The sequence below is a fragment of the Heloderma suspectum genome, chromosome 3 (genome assembly GCF_057233095.1).
Source record: "Heloderma suspectum isolate Gila_16-S chromosome 3, 16-S_ref, whole genome shotgun sequence".
NCBI classification, from domain to species: domain Eukaryota; kingdom Metazoa; phylum Chordata; class Lepidosauria; order Squamata; family Helodermatidae; genus Heloderma; species Heloderma suspectum.
This window is the reverse complement of record NC_139460.1, coordinates 296,592,334-296,614,721: the sequence shown is the minus strand read 5'-3', so window position 1 is coordinate 296,614,721 and position 22,388 is coordinate 296,592,334. Positions and strand designations below refer to the sequence as shown.

Sequence of the window (22,388 nt, the reverse complement as noted above, 5' to 3'; positions counted from 1 at the left end):
CAGCACTGGTTAGGCCTCATCTCAAGTACTGTGTCCAGTTCTGGGTGCCACACTTTAAGAAGGATGCAGACAAACTGGAGAGGGTTCAGTGGAGGGCAACGAAGATGATCAGGGGACTGGAAACAAGGCCGTATGAGGAGAGACTGAAAGAATTGGGCATGTTTAGCCTTGAGAAGCCTGAGGGGAGATATGATAGCGCTCTTCAAGGACTTGAAAGGTTGTCACAGCGAGGAAGGCCAGGATCTCTTCTCCATCATCCCAGAATGCAGGACACGGAATAATGGGCTCAAGTTCCAGGAAGCCAGATTCCAGCTGAACATCAGGAAAAACGTAAGAGCGATACAACTATGGAACCAATTACCTAGGGAGGTAGTGGGCTCTCCCACGCTGGAGACACTCAAGATGAGGCTGGACAGCCATCTTTCAGGGATGCTCTGACTTGGATTCCTGCATTGAGCAGGGGGTTGGACTTGATGGTCTTATAGGCCCCTTCCAACCCTACTATTCTATGATTCTATTATCATTCTGGAATGTATTGAGATGTAATTTGGGTATCTAGGCTGGCCATGTTCTTTGTTCAAATATATTTCTAGATATATGGTGTAGGGAGGAGGGAAAGGTTTGGTTTGTCACAGTGCCCATGCGTGTGGCCCTGGGAGCCAAAAAGGTTGTGCCTGCATTGAACAGTGGAAGAAATCTTCAATAATTTGCTGGCTGCAAATTCATAAATATTGGTTGAGGACCTTCAAATATTTCTATGGAATTCACTACCACAAGTCGTCGTGATGGCCACCAATTTGGATGGCTTTAAAGGGGGATTAGAGAAATTCATGGAAGATAAGGCTATCAATGGCTACTATTCCTGATATATATGCTACCTCCAGTATCAGGGACAGCATGCTTATGTGCACCAGTTGCTCAGGAATATGAGCAGGAGGGTGCTAACAGGCAGCTGGTTGGCCACTGTGTGAACAGAATGCTGGACTGGATGGACCCTTAGTCTGATCCTGCACGGCTGTTTTTATGATCCCTTCTAAATAGGCTAAAACTGCTGGTATTAACATTCAAAGCCAGAAATGGCTTAGGGCCAGATTGCCTGAAGGACTGTCTCCTCCCATATGTACCTGCCCAGACCCTAAGATCATCTTCAGGGGCCCTGCCAAAAGAGGTAAGGCAGGTGGCTACCAGGAAAAAGGCATTTTCTGCTGGGCACTCATTGTGGAATGAACTCACTAGAGAGGTTCATCTGGCGCCTACATTGTACTCTTTCTGGCATCAGGTGAAGACCTTTTTATTTTCCCAGGCATTTTTAGCATTCCAGTTTTTTAAGTCTGCTGTCTTAAATCTGCAATGGTGTTTTAAATATCTGCACTACTACTAGGTTTTACTCTGGTTGTATTTTTATTCTGTAGTTTTAATCTAATATATTTTATATTGTATTTTCTGTTGTATTTTTGTGGTTTTAATTTTGTGAACCGTCCAGAGAGCTTCAGCTATTGGGCAGTATAAAAATGAAATGAATGAATGCATGTATTATCTGGAAACAGAAGGCCATAAAGACCTTCCTCAAATAAAATGTTAAATCCTACAGGTAGGTTTCCTAAGCGCAGATACTAAGAATTGAAACCACTGTGAAAATTGTGCACTTATAGAGATATGACGTGTCTTGCTGTATATAACTTTTTAAAATCTTATTTTTAATCAGGCCTGGCACCTTTGGGCAGCTGCTGTGGCTCAGAATCCCAGCAGGGGCCCACTGGCACTGATGCCTGCCCTTGGCCATCCCATACGACAGCTATGAATAGCCACTTTAAGGGCGCAATCCTATGACCACTAGTCAGTGCCTAGATGGCCATAGGTCAGTTCCTGGAGAACCAACCCCCACCCCCTCCCACGCCGCCTTGTAGGCAGCGCAGATTGGCTCCACGCTCATAAGAGCAGCATGGAGATGTGAAAATGGGGCGTTTCCAGGGGCAGGGTGGGGCAGTCAGGAATCCAGTATGACATATCCTATGTGTCGTGTGGCCACCACTTCCCACGCTCTGAGGTCTTGTGGCTAGACAACTGAAATCGGCTATCTAGCTGCAAAAGTTGAGCTGGGGGAGCAAGGAGTAGATCCGCTCATCACACCCTGCACTGGATAGGCGGTTGCCCCTGGGGTCGGAGGTGACCGGTGATCTTGACAGGATTGCTCCATGTCTTACAGATCTTGGAGCAATACAATCTCAGGGGCATTGTGGGAAGTTTTAAATACCATCTTTCCAACTGCCCACCACTACCACCACATAAACGTGTAGCAGCGGGTGCCAACAAGGGACACCTTGCCAAGTGCCCCCTCATCTTTGCAGCCAGCCCTGTTTTTAATTCATTTTCTGTGAATTTCTAACGTGCAGAAATGGTCTTAGTAGACATTTTCTAGCCACTTCGTTACCCACTTAGTAGCGGGTAACAAATGTTTGCTGAATACAAACGTGGGCGAGCCTCTAAGGGTGCTTCCGAACAAGGCGTTTATGATGCCATCACCCTGCCTCATTGATGTAATTTTATGGGTAATCCAGACATTGTCTTCTACTTGTAACCTTATTCTACTGCTTCTTCCATCTTTTCTTTTACTGCAGATAATACGTTAAAAAAGGAAAGGCAGAATAGCCGCAAAATTTCTGACGTTTAGCACTAGGAGCCCCCCATTTAAAACACAATGCCATACTCACATTCCACCCACTGTTTAGAGGCTGGTGCCAGGGCTAGACACGCAGTAAAATGAGACGGCAGAGCAGACTGTCCTGCTTTAAAAGGCAGGTGAGGGGTGCCACGTCTAATACTCCCTAGCTTTTCTTTTTTTTTTTAGATCCTTGCAAGCAGCGCAGCAGAGCGGGCTGAGCGAAAATTACCCCTGACGGGCTAGATTTCTGCTTGCAGAGTGTCAGGAGATTGTTTTTACACAAAGAAAGGAGGATTCCAAAGCCGCGCGCACGCCCCCCCCCCCTCTTCTACTGGGGCCCGAAGCGGCGCCTTCCTCTCGACGGCCTTACAATCCTGCCAGCCGCTTCGGCCGCGCGCTCAGACCGGGCGCCGGTTTCCGGGCAACGTTGCCTAGGCTGAGGCGAGCGCGACCCTCCGCGGCGGTTATTAATAGCGCGCGCGCGCACCTCCCCCTCGAATCCCACCCCGCCCGTGGGCGCCAGACACGTCACGCGGAGGGAGAGGGGGAGGCGGGGTCGCGCGCGGGGGCTGTGCCGCGCGCGCCGCTCGCCCCGCGGACGGGGGAGGCGGGGGGACTCTTTTCCCGGCGCGCACCGCTCCGAGCTGCGTCATCGGGCGCCGGGCGGGCCGGGCGCAAACGGGCCATTCTCTGCGTGGCCGGCTCCGGGTGCGGTCGGGCGCGCGTTCAGTGGTCGCTCGCCATGGCCTCTGCTGGGACTCATCCTTCTCCCGCCTCCGCGGGGGCTCCTCTCGGCTCGGCGCCGCCGCCTCTCCCCGCGGGGATCCTGATCGGGGACCGGCTGTACTCGGAGGTGTCGCTGACCATCGACCACTCGCTCATCCCCGAGGAGCGGCTGTCGCCGACGCCCTCCATGCAGGACGGGCTGGACCTGCAGAGCGAGACCGACCTGCGGATCCTAGGCTGCGAGCTCATCCAGGCCGCCGGCATCCTCCTCCGCCTGCCGCAGGTCAGCGCTAGCGGGGCCGTGTGGACAGGGAGCGGGCAAGGAAGGAAGGAGGGCCGGCCGGCCGGCGCGCCAGAAGAGCGCCGTGGCGCAGCTGCGGCCTAGGCAGCGGCCCAGGACCCCTCCCTCGGTCACGGGGAAGGGGCGCGGGCGGACGCGCGCTGGCGCGGCCGGAGAGTGTGGGGACGGCGCCGCCATTGAAGGTCGCGAGCGCGCTGACGTGAGGCGGGACCGCGAGAGGCGTCGCTGGACACAAAATGGCGGCTTGGCGGACTCGGCCTGCTTGACAGGCCCGGCGCCGCTTCCGGAACGGGGGGGGGGGGGAGGCTGAGCCGTTCTCTGCGCATGCGGTGCTTGCCGGTTACTGACATGGCCGATTCTCTCCCTTCCCCGCTTGGGGATTGTCTTCGCAGGTGGCGATGGCGACCGGGCAGGTGCTGTTTCATCGCTTTTTCTATTCCAAGTCCTTTGTAAAGCACAGCTTCGAGGTGAGTTCTAGGGGTACGGAGTTTAAGCAGCCTGGGGGGTGGGTGGGGGATGTGGGCCAAGGTATGGTGAAGGTTTTCTAAGCAAAATATAAGAGGTGGGTGGGTTCTCTGGGACAGGCCCACTCACATTGATAGTAATCTGCCCACTGCTTTTCTCACAGAGGCATTTCTAAAACGCGTTGGCTCAGGTGATGCTTTAGTTGGCATCTCTTTTTAGGGTAGGTCCTGGTGTAGGGTCCGGCTGTGAAAAAATGTGCTGTGTCTGAATCTGGAAATTGCTTTCTCATGACAATGGGCTTCTTTTCAGATTGTTGCTATGGCCTGCATCAATCTTGCTTCCAAAATTGAAGAAGCACCTCGTCGCATAAGGGATGTGATCAATGTTTTCCATCACTTGCGCCAGTTAAGAGCAAAAAGGTAAGGTCTGTTCCACTTTCAGTATATGCAATGTACCGCTGTACACTGTCTCACTGTAAAGTAGACCAAAGGCTGTGGAGGTTCTGATTGGGTAGGTTTATTTCATTAGGCTGAGAAGAGTTATCTTTTAGTTATGCATAAACAACTCTGTAGCTGACTTTCATAGGCATGGCTTTTGTTAATTTGTGACTTAGGGTGCAATCCTGTGCATGTTTAGATAGACAAAAGCCCTACAACTCTCAGTATTCCCTAGTCTTTTTTCTGTCTAAACATGCATAGGATTGGGCCCTTAGTGTCTTGAAGCATCAAGTATGTATTCCTAATTGAGTGGAGCTTGACAATTATGGAAGGCAGTCTTAGGTCTGAGCTGGTAGTGTTAGGTTCCTTGTTTTGCTTAATTTATTGCTAATCTTGTAGCCAAATTTGTTATAGAGACCTTTTCTTAGGTGTTAGTTCTACTGGAAATATTGATTGAGTCATGTTAGATTGCTCCTCATTTCTAGTTAGTAGAGAGTACATAATCGTCTCTCAAGCTCTTGTAGAAGACTGAAATTTAACTAATTTAAGTTTATTGTAGCGTTTTTGGTTGGGAAAGCTGACAGCATTTGGTTTACAGCGTATACCTGTTTTAATAGTATCTTCAAGGAGGTAAACAAAGGAATCCGGGAAGCCATGAGAACCTAGAATTACAGGAACAAGACTTTTGTCATTCAGCATGATTGTCTATAAATCAGATGAGTCTCAATTTTGTGTGTGCTTTTGTGATTGATATAGATTGACGTCCCCAGTTGTTGAACTGTCCAGCTTTTAGATATAAAACAAAGTTTAAATTAGGGGAAGAGCTGTTAAGTGAAAGAAAGGCTAAACATATGTTTAGAGGGAACCTTATACAATAACAGAAGTGTAATTTGTATTACCTTGGATATTGTTGCCTGAAGCCATCTTTGTATTAGTAAAGATAGGTTTGACTTCAGCAATCTCTTGACAACTTAGTGAAATTTCCAAGGACTTATTTTTCTCTACCATATCCAATGGGATGATGGGGTATCCCAATCTCGACAGACAAATTTGTGCCTTGAAATTCAGAGTATATCTAGACAGTGCTAGCTGCTGTTTTAAAATGGTGTATCAGTACCTACACACATGCATTAATCGTCATTATTTCCTTTTCAAGTCTTTTTTTATAAATGAAAATTCAACTTTGTTTTGAGTGAAACAGTTGCAGCCAGGACTTTCCCCCAATACCTTGATTTCAAGTAAAGTTGTGACTAACAAATAACTTACAAATATTTCTTGGTCAGGCAGGATAAGGCCAAGTTGCCTGGGTGGTGGTTAACAACTTGTCAGCTTTTCTAAATAAAATGAAATCTTCCCATTAAAAAATGTATGCCATGTTGAGTGGTGATGCCATATCCAAGCAAATATGCTTTACTTGCCTTTTTGTTAACTAACCTAAAAATAAGTACTTTCTGAGCATTTTGGTACAAATCTGTATAAAATCTTGGCATGCAGGATCATTTTTTAAAGCGGGATGTAAGCATTTTTCTATGCGTGTTACAATTTTACAAAAAATATGTTGTACATGTTATTAACTTTAGCTCTTTTTTCCCTTGCAACCGACTATACAGCGACCAGCTACATTTACCAAAGCCTGGGTGATGTGGAGTGGTTCATAGAGATGAAGCTGTCGTCATGGCAACAGTGAGTGACGTATCGAAAATCCCCAAGGAGAAGCCAGTGCTCTGAGAATAGGTCACTGGAATCGGGGACTGACAGGTTGGCCGTTGGTGACCCATTTGGAAGAACTCCTGTATCTTGTGTTAAGCTTTTATCTTTGCTGTCCAGGTTTTTGGAAATTAGCTAAAAGTGTGTGTTAAGATTTTTAACCAGCAAATCTAGGTATTCTATGCTTAATAGTTTTGTCTTGTCACATTTTAATCTGTTTTACTTTATCAAGTGTGTACAGTGAAATTCTCACCCTGAAAGCAGTTCACTCAATTTGCAACTATACTAGATTGGATACTCAAATCTAGTACTCATCAAAAAATGTTTCATTGGATAATTTTTTTCTAGAGAATGCTTTAAGATCCATTTTTTCCTTTTTTGAAGCACTAATATTCACAAGTATACAAATTCCTACTTAAATATAAATAGCACTTAATACCTGAAGGGGCTTTCACAGCTAACAATGAGTTTATCGAGAAAGAGGAGTCTTGTACACTTACTGTTGGCTTAATCTAAATTTTTGCAATAGCTGGTAAATTATGTTTATTGCACTGTTTTAAAAATCAATCAGCCAGATATGTGCACTAAAATATTAGCCTCTTTGCAGAAGTGGGAGCTGTTTATTTGGGGGTGTGGGTGACAACTCAACATATGCTTTACTTGCAAAGGTCCTGTTAAAAGGTTCAGTTAAAAGGATTTTCTTTTCTATTTACTTCATTTATATCCCACCTTTCCTCCAAGGAGCTGAAGGTGGCATTCATGGTTCTTTCTCCATTTTATCCTCAAAACAATCTTGTTGGTAGCTTAGGCAAAGAGTTGGTGTCAGGCCCAAGATCACCTAGAGAGCTTCATGGTCAAATGGGGATTTGAACCCACGTCTCCCTAGTCCACTCACAAAGGTAGAAAAGTCCTGAGAGCTCTTTCCAGGGTAGACAGTGCCAGTTATCTGACTAGCAGCTTCATATGTTCATAGTCAGAAAACTTGAGTATTTGCATTTGCCCTAACAGTAAAGTTAATGGGAACCCTTTGGAAATGCAGAAGGTCTATGCATATGTTGGAACTTCACTTTGGTTTTTTACTAGACTACTTGTTTCAAAGAATATTGCGCTCCCCCCCACACACACATCATTGAATATCTTCCAAATATATCTTGCTCTTGTGTGTAATATATAGTTGTATTACTGCACAGAACACTTCCCTGAGATCTTACAAATTTAAAATCAAACATGAAGCAAGGATTAAAGTACTGATCATAGTTATCCATCTTGAGAACTTAACTGAATTCAGGATGGGACACTGAGTTGTGTATGAGTTAAAGCTCTCCTTTCAAGCATGAGTTAAGAGTTTGAGCCAAGCACAGACTGTATCTACAAATACATATTTGTTGATGTGTTGTTCAATATAACATCCCAAAGTATAGTTCCAAAGTATTGTATGCAGCCATATGTCTACCTAACAGACTTGCAGTCCAGTCTTATTCACGTACTTAGAAGTAAGTCCAAGCAAGAATGGGATTTACTCCCAGTTAAGTCACCATTGACTAGAATTGAAATGTTAGATACAGAATGCCAGCTTAGTAAAATTATTTCTTGCATGAATGCTTTCCCTTAAGTTGGGTACCATGGTACATAATGTTGGGCTAGTGTTATTCCAGTGCTGAGCCTATTGGAAAAAATTGGGGCAAGTTCTTGTTTCATCAGGTTACTGTCCTTCAGCATGTGCCTTAAAATTGTAGTTGTTGCATCACTTACCAGAGTTCTAAAATACGTGCAATGCCAGAGCTGTCATCAGTGCTATCTTATGTTTCCGAGGTGTACGCATAGTTGTAGGTGCTGATCATGTACTGATGTTTGTGGTTTGATATGAGCATGCCTTTTTTAACATTAGCTTTTATTTTTAATAGTATGGTGAACTATACACACCACTACCCCAAAGTTTGCATATATCACACATCCCATATATTCTTCTGTCTATGTAGTATAAACACTAATGTGGCCTTTAGTCTTTTTGAGAGTGATGTCACATTCACATGGCCAATACCTTAACGTGAAAGTAGCTTGGAGCCCAAATGAAGTCAGTAACGGTCTGTTCCTTACCAGAAGTTTCAGTTCTTTTGTCCTAACACTTACAGTACAGATTTATTTAATGCAAACAGGATAGGTAAGCCAGATAACATCAAATGCTATCAAAATAAATAGGAGTTTTAAATTTCATGGGAAGAGTCTGGACAGACGTATTTATTTTGAGACATCTGGTTGTCTAGGCACTTTCCTTGACTGTTTATGGATGGCATCTACTACTGTTTTCATACATTTCATAAATATAAATAAATATGGATATTTTATGGAACAAGCTATCAAAGCCAAAATGGTTATCAATTTGTGGAGTTAAAAAGCCATATTTCTTTATCCATCAGGAACAGTTTAATAGGACTGATTGGGGAAGATGCAAGCACTTTCCAGCATTAATAATTTTTATCATTTGGTGTTGTAAAACATTAGCTGTGCTTGTCTGTAACAAAGAAGACAGATAATGTGTATTTGAGGCAGGGTAGTCATATGAACTTGCCTGTGAGAAGTGCATAGTATATCTAAACCATTACCTCAAAATATTTGAATCTGCTTAGGTTGGTATACCAACAAGAAATCATAAGAGTCATGCTAGATCAGACCAAGGGTCCATTATTATTATTTATTGCATTTATACCCCGCCTTTTTTGTTCTTGCAAGGAACCCAAGGCGGCTTACATTATCCTCCTCTCCATTTTATCCTCACAACAACAACCCTGTGAGGTGGGTTGGGCTGAGAGTCTGTGACTGGCCCAAAGTCACCCAGTGAGCTTCCATGGCCGAGTGGGGACTAGAACCCGGATCTCCCAGGCCCTAGTCCAACACTCTTGCCACTACACCACACTGGCCCATCTAGTGCAGCATTCTGTTCACGCAGTGGCCAGCCAGCTGCCCATGGGAAACCCACAAGCTGGATTTGAGTGTAACAGCATCCTCCTGCCCATGTTCCCTCGCAACTGGTGTACATAGGCATATTGCCTCTGATGATGGAGGTAGTAGAATCAGTAGTAAGAGAGCTTCATCTATTGGGCAGTATAGAAAATAAAGAAATGGTTTATAATAATTTTTTGAGTTGCACAAAAAGTTATTAATATGCAAGCATGCCAAGTTCTTAAATTGAGATGCTATTATTTTGAATGCAAGGACAGTTATCAGTGGACCTAGCATAGAAACTTATAGCCTGTTCAGTTTGGGTTAGTTCTTGCCACTGCAGTAGCCTCAGAGAAATTCAGTGGAGCTAAATTGTCTTCAGCGCAGTAACACACCTTTGGTGTTTCGATCAGGCTGTATCTGAAAATACATACTGAGGTTGTACTATCAAGATTTAATGGATGAGATACCATTCTACTCTAAATAGCTTTAAAAAGTCTCTTAATATCAACTAGTGTGCTGAATGTAGAACACAGAATTAAAATAGGAGAGGTTGTATATGGGAACTTAGAGTATAAGAGGATGAATCCCTGCTCCGAGGAGCTTACAATCTAAATTTCAGCATGGGGGGGGGGGGTCAGTGGAAGTGGGGACAAGATTAGTGCACAAACCTGCATTATTAAGCAACCTAAAAATGTTATTTTGCATGTCTCCGGTATGCATCTTTCTACCTTTCAAAGAAGATGTATGAACGGGATAATGTTCAGGCACTCTTAAACAAAATCATTCATTCTTTACATTAAAATCTTCATTGCAGATTTTTAAAAATATTGATTAACTGATTGAGAACAGTATAATAAGTCTTGACAGTTGAACTAGTTTGCCAATAAATCAAAGCTCCATGTAGCATTCTAAACCTGTAATATCCAATTTGTGCTATGGAGATGGCATGAAATAGATCAACCTACTGTAAAGATTTGAGGATAGTGCAGGAATAATACGGATGAAAATAATATTGTTCTTTGCTGCTTTTAAAAACAAAACTAAACTTACAATTTAAGACATCTAGAATATGCTATTATTCGGGGGGAAATATTGAAGTGTGCCTTTGGTTTATCCTCCTTGCATAACACATTTATTTTGCAGATGTTGAAAATGGCAGTGATAATTTGAATGATGAATGCCCAACTATGTTCCTTTTCAGAGAATGGAATCTTCCTGTAAGAGACCTCTTAAAAGTTTCTTGGGATTCAGCTTTGTAGATGAACTGTTCTTTTACGTGAAGTGAAATGTCTGTGGGTGTCTCATTTTAAATGTTGATGGAAAACAGGAAAACTTTTAGTTACATAGTTGTAGGTAGTAAATCTAGTTAACTTGGACAGCACAAGATTAAAGCTTAAACCTGTTTGCAGGAGTTTAAAATCTGGTTTCTGTTGCCATTAGTTGGTTGGAAGGGAAAACAGAGAAGCCGTTGTCTTCGATATAGAAAACAGTTTTGACTCTATTTCTTACAAACTGTAGGACTCCAAGCCCATTGATACTTGATCAGAACTACATAAACACCAAAAATCAAGTAATCAAAGCAGAAAGGAGGGTGCTGAAGGAATTGGGATTTTGTGTTCATGTCAAGCATCCACATAAGGTGAGTCTGCTAAAGTTCTTCTCTCCCATATTGAAACTGCGTATACGTCTTGATGGTGACAGGAAAGGTAAAAACCCAGATATGAGAGTCTGCACTAATTGCATAGCATAGACATGAATGTCAGTCTCTGGGAAGAGGGTAACATTTCTAACTATAAACTGGAATAAGGGGGGATTTTGATTTTTGGTCAGAAGTGGATATTGGTAGAAGATGAGAATATAATTTATTGGTTTATGGTCAAGAAGTAGAGTGTTATTTGATGTTTGAATACTATTTTAATACGCTTTGGGTTTGTTTTCTCTCCTTCAGATCATTGTGATGTACTTGCAAGTCTTAGAATGTGAACGTAATCAAACCCTCGTCCAAACAGCCTGGTAAGTTATTCTCTTCTCTCTCTTAGCCAGGAAAATAGTAGCAGAAACAAACAACCTTGATGTCCCATATGCCAAACAATGAACTGTAAGTTGAATAAATACTTTATGAACTGAAGTGTGTGTTGCTTGTTTTCTGCTTACTATTTTCATGGCTTTCATAAAACATGTTCTTGGAGAACTCAATTTAACTTTGTTCTTTTTTCTACTCTTTAATTAAAGGGTAGCCCCTGATGGTAAGTCATAGAACTCTGCCCTCTGCACCACAGCTCATGACCTGAGGATGGCCTGATTGGCTGCCTCTCTCTCTCCAGCCAATCCAGTGCAAGCTCTCAGCCAAGATTTACTGAAGTGGTCCATCTGGCAGCATCTTCTAGTTCTGTCGGGGTGTCAAAAGGATTTGTATATTTGATTCTAGAAGTATCTGTTCAACATACATATTATGAAATGTATATTTGTTTTCCTAGTTATTATGGGTTATGACATGACCTGTTGATGTAAACTGGATAGACTTTAATTCTATCCAGCGTGATTCTTAACTGCTTTTCCGGTTTTGTCTAAATTTGAATTTAGTGGTTTGGGGCTAAATATTTTTTGTGCTCCTGTGAATACATAAAGCTAGCACATACCTAATTTTTTACTGTCTGTGTGTTGAACATAGTTTTACACACAGCAGATACTCACAGTAGATCAGTTGGCATGTATGTTCAGAAGTGAAACTTTATACTAAATTCTGAAATAGCAATTTTGAGTAACTCCATATTGGATGGTGAGGAATACTTCTAATTTGTTAGAGTATGACTCTACAGTGTGTTTATAACATATCTGTACCTCATTTGTACAGATGTCATTAAATTTGTCAAATCTTTCAAGCTTCCCAGAGGCTGCAACTTTGCACATGATAGATTAAAGTCCATTGAAATTGCTAATTAAAAATCTATATGGCAAATATATGTTCCAGCCAAATCCCATAGGAGAGTTAAGCATGTGCTTATATAATTCCCATCCCATAAGTTGGTGGGATGCTTCACTGGCTTAGTAATAGCCTATAGATCTTGTTTTTACAGTGTATTGTGGGTGACGTAATCAGCCATTAATTTTAGTAGCTAGAAACATGCTGTAAAGATAACATCTTAATCTGTTTTAGATGGGAATGAACTAAGCTTTTAAATATGTTAAAGGACTGTGCAGATATTTTTTTTACAATTATCTTGTCAGGCAAATAAATTATTTTGGACTTTGTTGATGGACACTTCATAGAATATTCATCACTATGAACTATGTAATAGTTTGTAAAGTCTTAATGTTGCACTTCATTGTGGTAATGAAGACTGAATTCAAAGTAAAACTCAGCTTGTCCTTTCAGGGTTCTAGAGAGATGACAAAGAGCCTGTTTATTACAGTGGTCCAGGGGCATTTGAGGCATTTTGTCTAAATTACTTGAATAAAGATGAAGAAAAAATAATAAAGTAGATTGAGTCTCCAACTTCATATGCGTGATTTCATAGAAGGCTTTAAAACCTGAGACAAATTCCGATTCATATTTTTCAGGAATTACATGAATGACAGTCTTCGAACCAATGTGTTTGTTCGATTTCAGCCAGAGACGATAGCATGTGCTTGTATCTATCTTGCTGCTAGAGCTCTGCAAGTAAGTATTTGTCTGCCTCCTGTTTCCACTCAAGTGCTTTAGTTTTTTTTTTTAAAACGCTTAGTGTGTGTTCAGATTTGCCAACTTTTCTGTAATATTCTGTCTCCTAGATTCCTTTGCCTAACCGTCCTCATTGGTTTTTGCTTTTTGGAACTACTGAAGAAGAAATTCAGGAGATATGCTTAACAACACTTAAGCTCTACACTAGAAAGAAGGTAACTGTCATTATACTCATAGGTGGGACTACAACAAGATGTTGGGAGTGTTCCATTCCTCTTAAGAGGTGTGCTCCTGTTTAGGGCTCCAGTAGGAGCCATGTAGTGATCTCAGGGGGTGGGGGATGAGGAAAAAATACATCTCCCCTAGCTTTCCCATACTGTAGTCAGATCATTTTTGGGTTTTGTAATTTAAGAAAAAATGTGAACCAAAAATGATCTGAAAAGACTTGTGAGCTTACAGAACAGGTATCTAGGGAGACACCCAAGTATGTCGGAACTACTGTGTTGTTCTCATTTGCTGTTGTCAGCAGATTGAGCAGGTCAATTCCTTTTCTGCCCTCCCACTTTTCAACTGACTGTGAACATTCAGTGGCCCAAATTGCTCTCCGCTGTAGACATAATTTGTAGAATTCCTGTCTGCCTGACTTCTGGGATGTTTTTCTTTTAATTCACAAATGTGTACTTATGCCTAACTAGGATATTTCCTGAGTATGTAGAACTCACTGTCTTATTTTTTGTTGGCTCTGTTTTTCTTCCAAACCCTAATAGAGACACTCAGCAATCTGAATTGAATACTAGAGGGAATATTAGGCTAAATGGTGTGTGTGTGGAGGTACGTATGTTCACATGCTCTGGCTTGATATGTTCTGACTTCTGGATTCTGCATCTCCTTGCAGCCTAACTACGAATTACTTGACAAGGAAGTAGAAAAGAGAAAAATGGCACTACAGGAAGCTAAACTAAAAGCAAAAGGATTAAACCCAGATGGAACGCCAGCTCTTTCAACGTTGGGAGGCTTTTCACCTGCTTCTAAGCCCTGTAAGTTTCCTGTAACTGTGTCTCCATTTTGATAGTGTGCTGCAGAAGTAGGAGTCTGTGTGTATCTGGGGGCTTAGGCAGCAAATGGTGTAGCCTTTATTCACTTAATAGCTCCTTCATGGATGACCAACCTGGGGCATGTGTGCCGCAGTTGCTTGTTTCTATAGGGGTCTGTGGTAGGCTTGAATTTGAGAAGACGGTCCTGCTAGTCTGTTCCAAACATCAAGCCTGACATCATCAGACCTCTCCAATGCTGTGCTGCCCGTGCCCTGGATCAGGTACCCTAGTAGCAGAACCAGATAGCACTGAGGGAGTGAAGAACAGCACGCTTGATGGAGCACACTCGCCAAAAGTGTTGGCCACCACTTAGTTAATTTGATTCTATTTTTAATGGGTCCAATCAGTTGAGTTGGGGTTAATGGAATGAAAATCCATTTGTGGTGCTTGTTCTGGAAAGCACTTTTTCTGCTATTTAAGAGGTTTTAGTGTTATTTGTTTCAAAGAGTATCAGCCTGCTTTATATTATTTGCGTTAACAACCTTTCTAGCTTAATTGGAATAGACTATTTTAAAGTTTTGTTCAAAAGAAGGCCAGTGTTATTGCCAGAGGTGTTTTATTATTATTACTATTATTACTATTATTAAATTTATTAATCGCCCATCTGGCTGGTCACCCAGCCACTCTGGCTGATGTACAGCGTATAATGAAACAGTTTAAAACAATAAAATTCTACAATAAAAACGTTTTCTAAAATACCCTAACCCACCCCAAATGCCTGCCTGAACAACCACGTTTTTAATGCACGGCAGAAGCTCATTAAAGAGGGGGCATGACGGAGTTCCCTAGGGAGGGAGTTCCACAGAGTGGGGGCCACCACAGAAAAAGCCGTCTCCCTCGTCCCCACCAGTCTAGCTGTCCTGGCTGATGGGACAGAGAGAAGGCCATCCGAGGCTGATCTTGTTAAGCAGCCTGTCTGGTGTTGCTGGAGGCGCTCCTGTTGAAAACATAACATTAAAAACAGGGAGATAGTATCTTAAATCAGGAGAGATTAAATTTAATGCTGTCATATGTTCAAAACCTGGTTCTCATTTGATGCCATTTGTAGAAGCTTGTATTAGCAGGTGAAAGGTCAAAGTTTTGTCACTTGAGCATACGTACCATGACTTGTTTTAATTGTTAGGCTCTCCAAGAGAAATTAAAATAGAAGAGAAATCTCCGGTGTGTATCAATGCAAAAACGATCAAAAAAGAGCCAGAAGACAGACAGGTGGTTTCTAAGAGCCCTTATAATGGGTAAGTAACATTCTTACGTTTTGTGAACCACCCAGAGAGCTTCGTCTAATGGGCGGTATAGGAATGCAATAAATACCTAATTATTTTGATAGATGGCAAGATGCTGCCATATTGTTCAGAGGTTCTCTCAAGATACGTTACTAGTATGTAGACAACGCTGGGCTACCTAATTAACCGCACACATTTGAATGCCCTCTAAGATCAGATACTATCTTAGAGCAAGCTTAATACTTCGCTCTCGATATGGGTGATACAGAATTCTATTTCTTAAGAAACTCTTAGACAAGATTTGTCTTTTTGTTTTACCACAAAACTATCAGCTTAACAGTACTAAATACAAATGGTTATGCATGCATAAATAAATTCAAACACATGAAACATCCAGCATCATTCTAAACAAGGCTTCTAAGCTGAGTCAAGTACATTTGCTGTTCTCAATGGTAATATCAAACTTCCCAGGTTGATTCTACAGGCAACAAGTCAGGGGAAGCTGATCCCAAGAGGATAGCTCCCCCTATTGCATGTCCTGAGTCTCCTTTTGAAGATACATTTTGAATGCTATAAAATATGTTCAAACTATTTTTTACTACAATTGATGTTACTTATCTAAGAATTCCAAAGATAGCATTTCTACCTTAAATCTTCCTATGTCTAAATAAAGTTATTGAATTATTAAGCTTATCAAGATTAATGAACATAACAACATACGTACACAAACATTTTAGTTTTCTTTGGCATGTTGCAGGTATGTTTGTGACACAAAAGTATTTCCTTGATATCATCCTGTCTTGTGAGCTTCTTTTCTTATTACATATCTTGTTATATTTACGATCTGGGATAAGGTCTCTGATTACTTATCTTATGGCCCATCTGTCCTCGTTACATAGCTAATTGTGTTATGGTACCCTCTTTAACGATGCTAAGTGGAAGACATTCGTATAAATTTAACATTGGCGCCTCCTTATCTGGATTCTTGCTTTTTTCAGTAAAGGATGCTAATGATCTATCTCTAATGGCCTGGCACTACTATCTGTCATCTGACAAACCTCAGAGATGAGACACTTTTACTACTTGCAGGCCAGAAGGCCAAATTGTGTTGCATTAGCCATTGGAATCTTTTTTAATTCCAGAATTCTCTTGGAGGCATTGGATTATAGAATTTTCTAATTGGGCAGCAGGGTTAGATGATGCAAATATGATGATGCCACAATATGCAGTTTATTCTAAGTTATTTGCCATTGTATTCTGTGTAATTAATATAGTGCTCATTCTTTTAATCCAGTATGAGAAAAGAGAGTAAGAGAAGTAGAAGCAGTAGAAGTGCTAGTCGATCAAAGTCAAGAACGAAGTCACGGTCCAGATCCCATTCTCCTAGGAGACAGTGAGTATTTTTAAAATTGTTTATTCATAACTGGAAAATGTAACTTACAATATGTTCCCATTCTCCTGTATAGTACTTTAAGGAAGCTTAGTGATAATGAACATAATAGGCTTGAGGTGAGCAATTTTGGACTTCTGCTCTGAGCTTATTTTGAAAGTTACTAAAGCTGTTCAAGTAATTCTTACCAAGAAATATCCCAAATTGGTCACCTTTATAATCTCTTGAAACTAATAAATAGCATTACAGTATATGCACTATAAAATACAAACTAACTCTGTGGATTTGGTGCAGTATGGTCTAGCTACTGCAGGGCCAGTATGCTTAATTCTGCTGTCCTACCTACATAAGAAGAAATACTACATTAATTATATGTGTCTGGGGGTTTATATAGCAGTGAAATATCCCTGAGTGGATAGATGACACATTGGGATGGTTTGCACAATCAAATTAGCCACCATGACTTATTTAAGCCATAGTTGGTTGCGATGTGTGTCAGCAGCCATCATGAATATTCAAGCCATAGCTGCAGCTTGTCATGTCGTCCAAACCCACGTGGAGGTGGTTGTGTGAGGGTTAAACAGCCCTCACATAACCCACAGCCTGTTCTAGGTTTAACCCTTGCAGAATCACCGCTGCCGTGGTTTGGACAACACAAGCCACCGTTTGAATATTTTAAAAGAACATCCGGTGCGCACTGTGGTTTAAACAAGCCATGGTGTGCTGCCATATGACAGTGCAAACTGAGAGTACTTAGTAGCTTTACCTACAAAAGTAAAATATGTCTGCAGTGAAGGGCATAATATTCCATCTGAATGCAGTTTTTCTTTTAACAACTAAATATAAAAGACAATAGTTACTTTGAATAATGAGATCTATGTTGTGTTTAACAAAATGTAAGCAGTAGATAAGTTAACTCTGTTGTGTGTATCAGATTTAAAGACTTCAATATCGATTGTGTTTTAAGCTACAACAATAGGCGGAGTCTCTCTGGAACCTACAGCTCAAGATCCAGAAGCAGATCACGTAGTCACAGTGGAAGTCCTCGGAGACATCATAATCATGGATCACCACACCTAAAACCCAAGCACAGCAGAGAAGAGTTGAAAGGTGCAAATAGACACAGTCACAAAAGGAAAAAGTCTCGTTCACGTTCTCAGAGCAAATCCAGGGACCATTCAGAAGTTGCCAAGAAACACAGGCATGAGCGAGGACACCACAGAGACAGGCGGGAAAGGTCTCGCTCGTTTGAAAGATCTCATAAAGGCAAGCACCACGGTGGTAATCGTTCAGGACATAGCAGGCACCGGCGCTGACTATGGGGCAATGCCTTTCAGTTATGTTTGGATATTATACAATGTATGGGACTGTTTGAAACTTGAAAAGAAGTCGATTAGGATTTAATTTGAAGCCCAACACCTTCAATATGTAGGACAATTTTTTAAAGAACTGTGTTGAATTTTTTTGCACATAAAATACCTTAGCAGTATCAAACTGATTTAAAACAATGATCAGGTTATATTGTATGTGTTTAGAATTGCTGTATCACTATGAAAACTGGAGAATCGGTTTCTGTACAAATGTACCTTATTTTTATACAAACATATTGCAGACATTTCTATTTAAGTATAGTTATTTGTTTAAAATAATGGTGGATACTTTCTTACACTGGTTTTAGTCTGCATGTGTACTCTTTTTTTTTCCTTTTTTTTTTTTTTTTTACAAAAAAATAAAATATACAACCGTTTATATTGCTCTGCTGAATACCTCATTAAACTACCTTATGTGAATTCTGAAGTTTCCATAACAAATTGCTCCCCCGCCCCACTTTAGTTTCAAACAATACTTGATAACATTGACACAAGGTGAACTGCGTTACTTGTATTGATTTCAGTATTACTAAAACATCTTGGGGAGAGCAATCCTGTGGGCCCTAGACAGTGTCTGGGGGCCATAGGATAGTTCAGATTTCTGGACCCAAGGTTGGAGTCCAAGCTTCCTGCCCCTTCCCCCTCCACAGACAGCATGGAGAGAGCCATGCCAGCTGCCTCTCCCGAGGTTGCAAAAGTGCTCAGAGTGGAGGGAAAGGGGCAGTTCTGTAGGAGGGGACGGAACTGGAGAGGCCGGCTTATGAAGAATCCTCTGGCCTCCCCAGTCTCCTTCCCTCCTGCTCCATAGGCAAAAAAGCCTGTCTAGCAAATGCAGAGTGGGAGGAGCGTGCAAGGCAAAGATCGCGTCCATGCTTCCCCCCTCTGCATAGGATTGCGCCGTTAGGTTACTAGGTGGAGACTTGAAGAAAGTTGAAACTAGCATAGCTTGATTTTTGTTCAGAATAGGATTTAAATGGTGAATTTGAGTTGGATGGAAGGTCACTTGACTCTCACTAAGTGACCAAGAAGTCACTTATTTCTCTTTCCCATCTCTTCATTTCCCCAACCCCCTGAAATCTGTATTAGGGTCTTGCAAACTCGCTGTTCTGCTGAAGTAATAAAACAGCCAGTCACCTTTGCAGCATAATTAGAAACTGAAAATCTGTTAGGACTAGGGATGTACGAAAGTCAATTACCTTTTCGCAGCTTTGATTCGTGGGGGGGAGGCACTCCGTCCCTCCCCCCGGAATACTCCCTGGGCCAGCTTTGCTCCACGACAGCTCCGCGGAGCCGCCGGCCATAGCCAGCTGCTGCGGCCGCAAATGGTGGCCGCCATTTGCATCCTGCCAGGCTGCCGTGATAGGCTACGTAAGTATTTACGTAGCTATGCAAATGGCGTAGTGGCTGCCATTTCCGTGGCTGCCTTTACCGTGATAGGCTACATAAATACGTAGCCTATCACGGAAAGAACAGCGGCACAAATGGTGTAGTGGCCGCCGTTTGCGCCCCTGCTCTTTGCTGTGATAAGCTACATAAATACGTAGCCTATCACGGCAGCCTGGCAGGATGCAAATGGCCACAGCAATCGGTTGAGAGACCAGCCGCCGCTGCCGCAACATCTGCCCCAGGTAAGCTTTGTCCCGGGGGGGATTCTGCAGGGTGGCAGGGGGTGGGAGGCCGTTCCGCCACAGGTTTCGGGGGGCCGAATGCCAGTGTATTCAGCCTCACTGAAATCTGGCGGAATTCTCCGCCATGCCTAGTTAGGACTAGAAATGTATACTTAAATCAAATTCATGTTTTTGGTAGCAATAGGAAGCAAAACAATATTACATTGCCAAAACAAATATTACGTGACTTTAGCAAAGAATGGCTAGGATGGTGATAGCTGTAATGCCAAAGTACTTTTCCACCAAGGGATAAATAATGTAAAGTTACTGTAGCTGCACTGAGCTTTAAAGCAATGAGTTGGCTACAGAGGGAGTATGCCTATAACACCTCACTAGTCTTCCCCTGGCTGAAAAGACTGTCCTTCCCTGCCCCAAAATTGTTCCCACTGGTGATCTTTGGAAAGGCACTAACCTTTCTTTGCTGTGTGGGGCAAATGAACCAGGCAAGCAAAAATTAGGCATCCTAATCGACGTTATAGGAAGGAGTGACTCCAAGCATTGTCACCTGTCTCGGGCGGTGTGTGGAAGATTGTACCTTAGATATAGCTCATGCTTTCTCAGGACAAAACCTGGTAAGTACTTAGTTTCCTTTTTTGTTTCTAGAAGTAACCATTGCTGCAGAAAAACAGGGTTTTCAAGTAGCCGATGTGGTTCATAACTACATTTTTTATGTGACCAATTTTGACTTTAACAAATTTAAAATTGTGAACTCAGGAACTTTATGGAAGTTACATTTCAGTAGTACCTTTCCTCTAGGAAGTAGTTTACATTGGGGGTAGGCAGAAAGTAGGTCTCTAGGTGTTTTGGACTTCAACTCCCAGCATTCCTGACCATTGGCCATGCTGGCAGGGGCTTCTGGGAGGAAGTCTAAAACATCTAGAGATCTTCCACGTGCCCATACATTTAGATCATTGCTTTTTTCATTGATATAAACATTCCCAGTGGAATTCTTTGGGCCTTAAGTCAAAACCAGAGAATATTTTGAAGGCTAGTGGATAGATGTGGATGGAAATGGCATGTGAGCCTATCCAAACTGTTAAAGCAGCATAGGGAAACCATGGCTTGCTGAAATCTATGGATCTCATCGAATTCAGGGAGTGGTTGGATAGAGCCATGGTTTTCTGAGGGAAGTCGGGAAGGAGCACACTTGAGAAAGGTGGCAATGCTCAATCCTGAGTCTGCTTTTATGACATCAACTGTTGTCTATAGAACTGATCTACTAACTCGTTCGAGGTGGTCAGGCCCCAGTCCTTGTTCTAAACCCAAGTCAATATCCTCAAGGCTGATCCTAGGTTATATGGTGAGGCTTGGGCAATTTTGTTTTTGCAACTTGAGTCTCTTCTGGTGATCTTTGAGCTCATTACAGAACATATGTGAGCAACTAACGAGAAGATACCACCATGGGAGGGGGCTAGTCAGACCTAACTAAGCCTTCAGTTTCTGGGATGGTTTGCTCCAGGGAGCAGCCCAACAATTGTAGTGTTAATGAATGAGAAACTAACTTTTCAGTCATGCATGCAAATTAACCGTGAGGATATGTTTTCTACATGATAAGCAACAGCTTTAGAAAGTTACATTAAATGTATCTCATTTCTCCTTCATATACATTACAGATTTGTTCATGAGATTAGGGACACTGAAGAAAGAATAGTTCATCTCTCTCTCTCTCTCTCTCTCTCTCTGTGTGTGTGTGTGTGTGTGCGCGTGTGTGTGTTTACCACATCTCATAGTTTGCTGTATCAGATCACTCTGCAATCAGTTTATGCTGAATTTCACCTGCCCCTCTATCCTTGAGGGTTTTTTTTCCACATTATCATATCCAAAGATGAAACATAAGTAAAACGAAAACTATTTCTATAAGGGCTCCTTCCTTTTCCTTTCAACTGTCAGCAGAGTGCTTGCCCCCCCCCCCCCGCCCACTTCTGTGTAGTCTGGATTCTTGGAATGCTTCACTGTTCCTACTTTGTAAGTTTCTAGTTCTCATGACTGCATAGCTAAATTGGAAGTATGATGCTGTCAGGAGCGCCCTAGCAGCCTCTTTCAGTACACTCCAGTAGCCAACTCAAGACACAGACAAAGGATTCTTTTCAAGGCTTTAATCCTTTTACAACTTAATGACTCTTTCAGATGCTAATCACCAGCGACTAAGCAATGAACAGCAGAGTAGCCTATGCTCCAAGTAGGCAGTTGATCCCCGTTTGAAGGAGAATCACTTGAAGACCCTGAACTTATGGGCTAGGGAGAGATCCTCCCTCTTTCCCTTGGGTCCAGGCTGTTGCTTGCACGCCAAACGGGCGCTACGCCTCCTTTCCACGCCCTCCATCGCTCGTCACTCCCTGCATCTGCGTTGAGCGTCTAGCAAGCCCCCCTCCCGCACTCTCTCACTGCCAGGGTCACTATCTATCTCAGGAATGCTGGCAGGAGGAAACTCTGCCAGCTGCTGTGCCTGTGAGGGATGAGCTGGCTCCTCTCCCACGGATTGCTGATCCTCCTCAGAATCAGAACTGCTCTGGGGTTCTATCAGCTCAGTTTCCACCCTGACATATGCAGACAGTAAGTAGCATCAGAAACAAAGTAGGAAGTAAAAAGACAATCGGTTACTTTTTAATTTCATGATCTTCAAGCCTGAATGTAAAGTTTTTTCCCCCTAAAAGCTGACTGATTTACATGCAGCATGTCCTGTGCTTATAATCTGGCCTGCTTCTGAAAACATAATTTATATGAATTCCAAGAATACTGAAA

The 22,388-nt window shown here is 42.3% G+C and overlaps 1 protein-coding gene across 1 annotated transcript; it reads left to right on the top strand.

The window, feature by feature from the left end:
• The first annotated feature begins 1,462 nt into the window (after positions 1-1,462).
• On the top strand, positions 1,463-18,397 carry CCNL1 (cyclin L1). The gene is made up of 11 exons (XM_084847340.1): positions 1,463-3,671; positions 4,082-4,156; positions 4,464-4,573; positions 10,760-10,880; positions 11,190-11,254; positions 12,803-12,902; positions 13,013-13,117; positions 13,798-13,939; positions 15,120-15,231; positions 16,514-16,612; positions 17,577-18,397. The coding sequence occupies exons 1-11, from the start codon at positions 3,405-3,407 to the stop codon at positions 17,923-17,925; spliced, it is 1,545 nt and encodes a 514-aa protein (XP_084703466.1). The 5' UTR covers positions 1,463-3,404; the 3' UTR covers positions 17,926-18,397.
• Positions 18,398-22,388: the final 3,991 nt, after the last annotated feature.